At 38.3% G+C, this 8,729-nt stretch overlaps 1 protein-coding gene across 1 annotated transcript; it reads right to left on the bottom strand.

Moving 5' to 3' along the window:
* Window positions 1–875: 875 nt before the first annotated feature.
* On the bottom strand, window positions 876–8,469 carry LOC104232468 (protein EXECUTER 2, chloroplastic). Its single transcript, XM_009785683.2, has 11 exons — window positions 8,023–8,469; window positions 5,833–5,949; window positions 5,686–5,751; window positions 5,319–5,425; window positions 5,158–5,239; window positions 3,937–4,644; window positions 3,432–3,558; window positions 3,036–3,202; window positions 2,886–2,960; window positions 1,364–1,456; window positions 876–1,248 (listed from the first exon to the last, which is right to left on the bottom strand). Exons 1-11 carry the CDS (start codon window positions 8,332–8,334, stop codon window positions 1,147–1,149), a joined length of 1,956 nt encoding a protein of 651 aa, XP_009783985.1. The 5' UTR covers window positions 8,335–8,469; the 3' UTR covers window positions 876–1,146.
* Between the last annotated feature and the right edge of the window lie 260 nt (window positions 8,470–8,729).

An 8,729-nucleotide genomic window follows, 5' to 3' on the forward strand; every position in this document is an offset into this window, starting at 1 on the left:
AAGTAATTTAGGGATTTAAAGTGTAAAAACCGACAATACCAAAAAAAAAATTACTTAAACTATATACTTTAGCATGTTTAATAGGTTGCATGCCTCAATTTTAAGACTTCCTTTTACACTACCACCACATAAAAGTTAAACTCATCCTATAAATAAAAAAAGTTTATACAGCCGACCCGAACCAACTTTGAATTTGTGTGTAGGATTGAATTAATCTGTCAAATTAACCTATGCCTGGCAGTAAACATGTAGCTTGTGACACTTTTTCTTTGTTGACACTTCAGTACCGGTGCCCGGTGCACCAGCAAGCAAAGTTAATAAAGTTTTGTCGAGGGGATATAAACATACTTCAGACAAGAGATTGCATCACGTCTCAAAAAGGACTGGTTTCCTTTGGTAGGCTTTGTGCAGCAAAGACAGATTCTTGTTTTCACAATATATCTTCCTACTTCAAATTGAATCCTTCAGACTCATATCTCACAGTTCATACATGAGAAGGAAGCTTTACTCTAAATACTGGAACATATTTCTCTTAATACATGTGATTCCTGAACCTGGATACTCACTGACAATTAAGGAAAGGATCAGATTCTTTTCTCCTACTCGCTTTTACAAGGACAATTCTTTTTGCAATTCCATAACCAGGAGAGAGAGAGAGAGGGAGGGAGGGAGGGAGGGAGGGAGGGAGGGAGGGAGGGAGAGAGAGAGAGAGTGTACTCCAAAAGTTTTTTTTCTAGATCGAAGCTGCCTTTATTGCAAAGTAAGCCACCAAAAGATGTGACATTCTGCCTTCCAAAAACATTGCCATGCCATCTTCTTCATTAGCTAATATGGACAACTTTCTATGACCGTACAAGAAGAGGAACTCATTAATATGAATTTCAACTCTACTATAATATTATATCCAGATCATCTCTTGGCAAAAGTATGCTTACAAGATATGAGTTTTAGGTTTTAAGAGGAAAACTGAAAGGATGGACCATTATTGGACAGCAAAGCACTCACTATGCCGAAAAGGGAGGGGAAAGGGTTGACTTTGTCAGTCACATTGCAGGGTGATGCCTCTCTGATGAAAATGCGACATAAGTTATCCGGCAAAAGGGAAAAACCTGCTGGAAGAAGGAATCTGCTAACCCAACTTGCTCTTTACTCTGGTAGTTTCAAACGATTGAAGAGTACAAGAAAGCTGTGCTCTGGAATGACATAAAGAAAGCCAAGGTCTGCACCTTTCATGTGCGGCCCCATTCCCTAAGGAAAATTAACAAACACATGAATAGAAAGAAACAAGGACCTCTCCCCTACATCTTTTTTTATTATCAGTGAGATAGAAAATTTAAGGGAAGATGGACAGCAATTTTAGTACCTTTCCATTGAGTTGCAGAAGTTCCCCCTCAACCCACCTTGGGTTTTTGAAACCAAATTCAGCTATTCTTCCTTGACCTTTATAATTTGCAACCTGGAAGAACCAAACACGATGAGTCATACTTGTAATTCTGATGCAATCTAAACTGGAGGATTTAAATCTTATAATGTTTCAACCCCGATAGTTTCTTCCACTTTAGCCAAATTATTGATGCTGAGTCACGCTAAAACTAGGGCTCACCATGAAAGTTGCATTGGTCAGTGCAATATGATATCACGGTTAACAACTAATGGTTTATGTGCACAAAATAAACAAACCATGTGTGTGATATGCCGATTGTTTTAGCCTTTTCCAGCTAGTAGTAGTACTGTAGTAGTAGTCTATAATCTCCAAGCTACTTGCACACAGTCAAGAGTGTGTGCGCCATCCTACTAGTAGAGCTATTGGGTAACCAACTGATGGGAAGAATTCACCTAGAATTCACCTACTATCATCTTTGCTAAGATTTGAAGCTTGGTTACTAAGGTTGTTACTCTTGCTACAGCTTTTTGACCGCTAGACCACCACTTTCAGGACACCTGTACTCAGTAGTATATTTCGTCATATATAGATTTCGTACAGAAATGATATTCAATTATTGACCAATTTGATTTTAATCACTTTGACCTCAATAAATAAGAGACCTGTGCAATGTTGCATGGAGATTAGAAGCATAACACTTGGGCTCACTCACCATCTGGGAATCCTCACCCAAGTAGCATGTTGGATGGTTAGCGTTTTACATGGTAAAAGAAATTTCTCAAACCAATGCTGAAGTCCATTTGGCAGTCATCTTTTTTTTTTTTTTTTTTTTTGGGGGGGGGGGGGGGTAAGGGAAGGAGGTGTTCCAATTAGAGATATCCATCTGGCATCTTTAGAACTATGATCACAGAACTTCAATGTTTTCTGTTAATAGCAGTTATAATTTCAGGAAATATCTCTTAACGGTTTAGTTGACCAGAGCATAGAATAAATAGTACGAAAAGGACAGTTAAAGATACTTCTGATAACTAATAGCCTATTCAGCCAAGCTTCTGGGAAGCCAAAAGCTCTTTGTTCGCTTATTCTGAAAAACTGCTTACTTTAGAGAGTTGAGGTGTTTGACCAAGCTTATAGGAAAAAAATAATTGCTTCTGAGTAATTGCAGAAGCTGTTTTCAGAAGCTAGAAAAATTGGCTTCTCCCCAGAAGCATTTTGGAATCTTAGCCAAGCACAAATTGCTGCTCTAATATTGGCAAAAGTGCTTATCAATTTGATTAACCAAACAAAAACTGCTACTCTCAAAAAGTAATTTTCCACAAGCACTTCGGACAAAAAGCGCTTCTCAAAATAAGCAGATTTTGGAAGCTCAAAATAAGCCGATTTTGGAAGCTTGGCCAAACAGGCAATAAGACATGGTTCAACCTGGGAAAGCCAACACAACGCTAACGACAAGCACAAAAAAGCAGACTCAAAGGGGCAATTATCCACCAACTTTACTTACCACACCAAGTTCATCTGGATACATCCCCCTGTTGGTTAAGCGACTTGCTTTACCTATTTTAGCTCGAAATGTCACCTGAAAATCAAAACCTTTACATTATGCTTTCATAAAAAGAAACAGTAAACATTTTTCAGATTGAACTACACGAACCTGGCCAGCAGGCACATTGATATCTCCTGTTAGCTTTACCGCCTCAACATACTCAAAGAACTCGACATCAGAGGATTTCTCAGCATCATTTACATTCCAGTTACCATATTTCCGCCTTAATTGCACTACCTCAGTTCCATAAGGTCCAAATGCACCAACATATAGACCTAGAATTAAGAAAAAACTACATTACTGACAAAGTCCCACATCACTAGCTCTCCCCTCACCCCCATTTCTCTCTCCTTATTTAGGAATAGATGTCAAAGAGAAACAAATTGAGGAGATACACAAATGTATTTGCATGGATGCCTAGTGAGGTATGGAGGGATGTACATTTTAGTGTCGGACATGACTGTATTTATATTTGAGAGAGAGAGAGAGAGAGAAATGTCTTACCTTCAAAAGGATCTAAATCCCCAAGAGAGGTTGTAATTCGACTAAAATTTGTGTATTCAGATAACCTGTATCGCTTCTGCGCCTGGCTAACTGCAAGCTTTAATATCTCTTTCACATTTCTGGAAACCTACATCAAGTGTACATTCAATGAATCAATATATCAATACACCTAAATTATTGAAGCTATAAAATCTTGACAATGCAAAAGCGAAATCTTGAACTAGAAGGGAAAAAATAGAAAGGCAACAGTCTGGAAAAAGGTGATGAAATCATTTCAAGTTTTCTCACTTAGGACCCAGATACTCTCTTAGTACGACAGGGTAGCTTGCTGACTTTCCATCATTTTACTTTGTGATGATGGAATACAAATTACAATTTTCCTCTAATTGTAAAGAAAAAAGAAGTGAAACCCAAATGATAGAGCTTACTGTGACCTGAGATGATATCCTCAGGCCACAACTGCAAGCAGAATGTCAGGATTATATTTAGGAAGATGTTTGCATACTTTTGAAGAAACTTTATCAGAACTCCAAAATGCCTTTGCCACGTCAGGAGGCATTAATTCAGAGACACCTTGAGCTTCAAGAGCTGCAATATTAATGCTGGATGCAGAATTTTCTTCACCATCTTGATCTCCAGGTCTCTTAGGAATGTGAAGCATAAAGGAATCTCTTTCCACATCTTTGATTTCAGCAGGTAAACGAACAAACTCGTCCTTTACTGGATTGTCTTCTTTATTATGTAAAATACCCCCTAAGAAAAGCTTGGTGTCTACAGTTTTTCCATCTTCACTTGTGCCACTATCTCCTCCTTTTATAACTCGATCAGGATTGATGTCATCCAAATCACTAGTTGTTTCTTCAGCCTCCTCACTGGAAATAGTGTTCTCATCTTCTCCTTCCAGAAATTGCTTCACCGAATCACCATCATCTGTTATTTCTTCCGTAATATTAACTTTCATTACTTTCACTTTCAGGTCAGGTATCTTATCTTTAAGAAAATTTATCACACTTCTTATTCCCTCTTCAGCAGCTCCCTCAAAATCTATGCTCTTTTCGTTGCTTTTCTCTGCTTCTGCTTCAGCTTCATCTATTTTAACATCAATTACAGCTCTGTTCTCAATCTCAGCAGTTGAAGGTCCCTTCATTGGCTTTGACTCGGATGATGGACTTGAACTTGCTGCACTTCCTTTGGTTCGCTGCATGAATACCACCTGGCAGTGATAACAGACATCAGAAACAGCATTGACAGAGTCGGGGAGGCATTATAACATATAGAACCAACCCTGAACAGCAGCAACATCTAAAATTATGTGCAAGACATTGATAGTTATTAGAGTACACCTAAATATGAATACTAACTAAAGGTGGAGTTTTCTGATATGAAATTTAGGAAGAGGTAACAGTGAGTGAGCTCGTCTTGGGAACATACAATAAAACCTTCAAGCACAATGTTCTGGTAATCATGTCAGATTGGTATAATGATACAAACAAGCTATCACTTGATGCACATGTGGATATCTGCTCAGTGTCCACTTTATAACATTATAAATTTGAGAGTATGTGTCAGCATTATGATTTACAAATCAAGAAAATATAATGTGAATCCTCATTTTCGTGGTAGCTCAGTGAAAGACAAGCAGTAGACATCAGCAAAGTTCAAAAACAAAAATAAAAATGAATAACACAAGACTTTGTAAATTAGATCAGTTAGAGTTGCAAGTCACCTGCAGGTTGTAAGTATTATTTCCATCTTTGACAACGAAAATCTCAAACAGTGGAGTTCCAGGAGAGGCTTTCACCAACTGCCTGAAACAACCAATAGAATTCGTTGAGAAGAATATATGGTTACAACTTATAGCTTTTACTTCCTTTTTTGTATTCTTACCTTGGACTATAACTTCTGCCAATAAATCTGCCCACACCTGGAGTAATACGTATTAGTCTGCCAAATGGATCATCTGAATCTTTTGAATAGCCAACCCACCAACCAACCTGCAGTTTGGAGCAAAAGAAGAGGTGAGGCAAGGTCACTCGTGAACTTCATGCTATATAGTTGTTCTAAGGTGCAAAAGGCAATCTATTATATATAGACGTACAAAGATGCAAACACAGCTCTGTCTTACAGAGATACAGGATGAATAAATAAATAAATAAACAAAAAGGTGCATGCATGGTCTTATGCTAGTAATATGGTTGTACAGTGGAGACTCACTAAGGGGCCTATGGATTAAGCGCTAGAAGATAAGTATTACCAGCCCACTTCCCGTACTTCGGCACAATCTTGAAGCATCATGATAACGCTCTTCATCTATTGCATTCTGGTAGCAGAAGGAGAAAAGAGATCACTGCCAACATTCCGACGCAAAGGAGCTTAATGCTATTTTAACTGCAATAAATACCTTCAACATGGACATAATTTCGGCAACAGAGTCCTTCGCTGTAGCTTCTGCGATAGATGCTTTCAATTTTGCAGCTTCTTCAAAGTCTTCCTTCTCAATTGCTTCTTCCAGTTGAAACTTTAAAACATATAACTAGTTAGAACTCATAGGAATCAGAGATTCCTGGGATATATATTTTTTTAATAAAAGAGAAGAGAACCATCAAAATTTCATTGATGTTGGAGCCACATGTTCCATAAAGCAACTTTTCTTGCGTTTCAAAGAAGCGTACAGAAATTGCTATTAAATAATAAAAACAAGGAGTTAGTCGGGCCTCGTGCTAATATACGAGGAAGCATTTAGCAGTCACTTTATACCATAGAAAACAGCAGAAAAGAAAATCAAATTGCAATTGATTATGATGACCTATCAGACAAGATAGCTTTTACCATTTCTTCGGTCGGCTAGTGGCTTTGGATCATTGCACGGTCTAGATGCCAGTGGAATGGACTAGAACACTGGTTCACAATATATCTAAATTTTCACAAGGGGACTGAAGTGGGATGTTCACAATAGCAGCTTGCCAAGTGGGAGAACGAGGACCGTCGGATCGAGGGCATGAAGGCAATAACATAGAGTTGGAGGCCTTATTTCTTTTTGATAAAGGAGTTGGAGGCCTTATTTCTGGGACATCCAGAAAGCTATTCCATTCAAAAAGCCCCTACTTGTACCCCTGCTCCCTTTAATCATGTTATTATGTAACAACAAAATGGTAAATTTCCCATTTACGCACCTATCTCTAGTAAATGCAAATTAAAATATGGAGAACATATATGTGCTAGTCTAAGAAACAAACTGAAAAACAAGTGTTCTCTTCTTTTTTACGGACCGAGGACTTTCATTTGGACAAGCAATAATGAAAAAGTAGCACTTTGGTGCTGATTTGAACCGCTAGATTAGCTTTTACAGAGGACACTATTACATTTTTTAAGAATGTAAAAGTAGATCCATTGCAGTGTGAATTTGCATGCAGATCAACTCTGTCAACTCCCTACTAGTCAATTTTACACACTTCCAGTAATTTTACTGAATTGGATGGTCAAGGCGCTGATGACTTGATAAATTAAGTATCTTGAATATGGAATTGTGAATCCCTCTTTGAGAGTTGTTGATACCATTGGACCTTTCCCCATTGAAAGGGGACTACAACTTTGGCCATCTTATAAGTTCCCTCTCTCCTCTCGCATAGTGAGATCTTTTCAGGACAAAACCCACCACATCTCACGTAAAATGCCGCGACATGGTGTGTGTAGATAGGACAACACCTACCAAGACTCTTGATGTTGAAGAATCTGGCAGTCACAATTTGTGCCATCTGCATAGAAGATGGTTATACCTCTTTTCAAGTCTTTCATCTAAGGAGACTCAAATGGTACAATGGGACCTTGCCTCATGTCCCACATTCGAAGAAGACCACAGCCTTTGGATAATTATATGCACATACCCCTGTTTAACTCCTTGAGGCACTTATTCTGGAAAGGACTTCCTATAATTCTTGCATGAACAGTTGAGATACCAAAACTACGACTTTAGACAGGAGAATACCTCATGGAGACTCTTGCTGTTTATAGATCCGTTAGTCAATGAGAGATGTCAAATTAAGTAGGACACAACAACTACCCCAAGCATACAAATTCTATACTAAATCACCTCTTATTTATTTCATCAGCTTTTGGGAATAGAGGGGTCTTAGTCTCTTAACAACAATCGAAGAGGCTAATTGAGCATCTAACTATAAGTAAAAAGGGATTAATTAAAAGGCATGGGGCAAATAGGTTTTGACATAAGGATAGGTCCCTCCTTGCCTAGGAGCTCTGTCTTTTACAGTCAACTATATGAATCCTCTATATCTATACCATTATATTTGGACCTATTTGATTCCAATACTCAAGAATTTGCGCCTTTTAGGACGAATTCTATTTTATCAATTCTCCAAATCTTACACTTCATATATACAGATTGCTAACTAAACTAAAAGGACTGGTAGCAACAACAACTAAACCTATCCTATACGGACTTAAGTCCACATGGATTCTGAATAATAGCAACAGATATTACCGATTCATACAAAATACATCAACCAAATCCACGTCAAATCAGAGAGGGGGGGGGGCGGAGAGAGAGAGATAGAGAGAGAGAGGAATAAAGTACCTTGAGCACAGAGGCATAGCTCTCAGCTTGTTCAATTTCAGAGAAATAGCGGGTCCAGCGGTTCCAATCCCAATCGGATGAAGAAGTAGCGAAGCAGCTATTGTTGCAATTTTCATCAGCAGAGGGAGTTGAGGAAGTGCTGTTGACATTGACGCATCGGCAACAAAGCCTCGAATTTTTGCTGTTCTTAAGAAATAATATATTCGGGAAATTAACGAAAGAAGCTGATGAAGAAGAAGAGAGGGAAGGCCTCGACGGAGGTATACGGACGGTGGCGTGTCCAGCCGCAGCCCAAGCGTTGGCCACAGCCATATCTCTTCTTCTTCTTCTTCCTTTTGCGCTGTGTGTATTTGACTTGGAGATTTGGGTTTCTATTCAATGGAGTTTGTTTGTGGATAGAAGATGAGAGGGATAATTCTCGGCTGATAAGAGCAAAGAGGAATACGTGGTTTTGCACTTGGGGAAGACAAGGACCAATGGGGCCTACTCTTTTTGTATATTTTCTGATTTCTGATTTTACGGCGTATTAATCTTCCATTCAATGTCTCAATTTCACTGTACATGATTAAATGGAGAGAAAAAAAAAATACTATACATGATTAAATAACTTCTATTTTAACTTCATACTAGTAGTCGTACCGCGCGATACGCACCAATATTTAAAAATATTAATTAAATTATTGTTTGAACAAATTAGATCGTATTGA

The sequence above is a fragment of the Nicotiana sylvestris genome, chromosome 6, assembly GCF_000393655.2.
Source record: "Nicotiana sylvestris chromosome 6, ASM39365v2, whole genome shotgun sequence".
NCBI lineage: Eukaryota > Viridiplantae > Streptophyta > Magnoliopsida > Solanales > Solanaceae > Nicotiana > Nicotiana sylvestris.

Coding starts and splice junctions, on each gene's coding strand:
- LOC104232468 (XM_009785683.2), bottom strand. CDS start 8,334: ATGGCTGTGGCCAACGCTTGGGCTGCGGCTGGACACGCCACCGTCCGT. Junction 5,752..5,832: donor AAATTATGTCCATGTTGAAG/GTATTTATTGCA, acceptor TTCTGCTACCAG/AATGCAATAGATGAAGAGCG. Junction 1,457..2,885: donor ATCCAGATGAACTTGGTGTG/GTAAGTAAAGTT, acceptor TGGTTCTTCCAG/GTTGCAAATTATAAAGGTCA.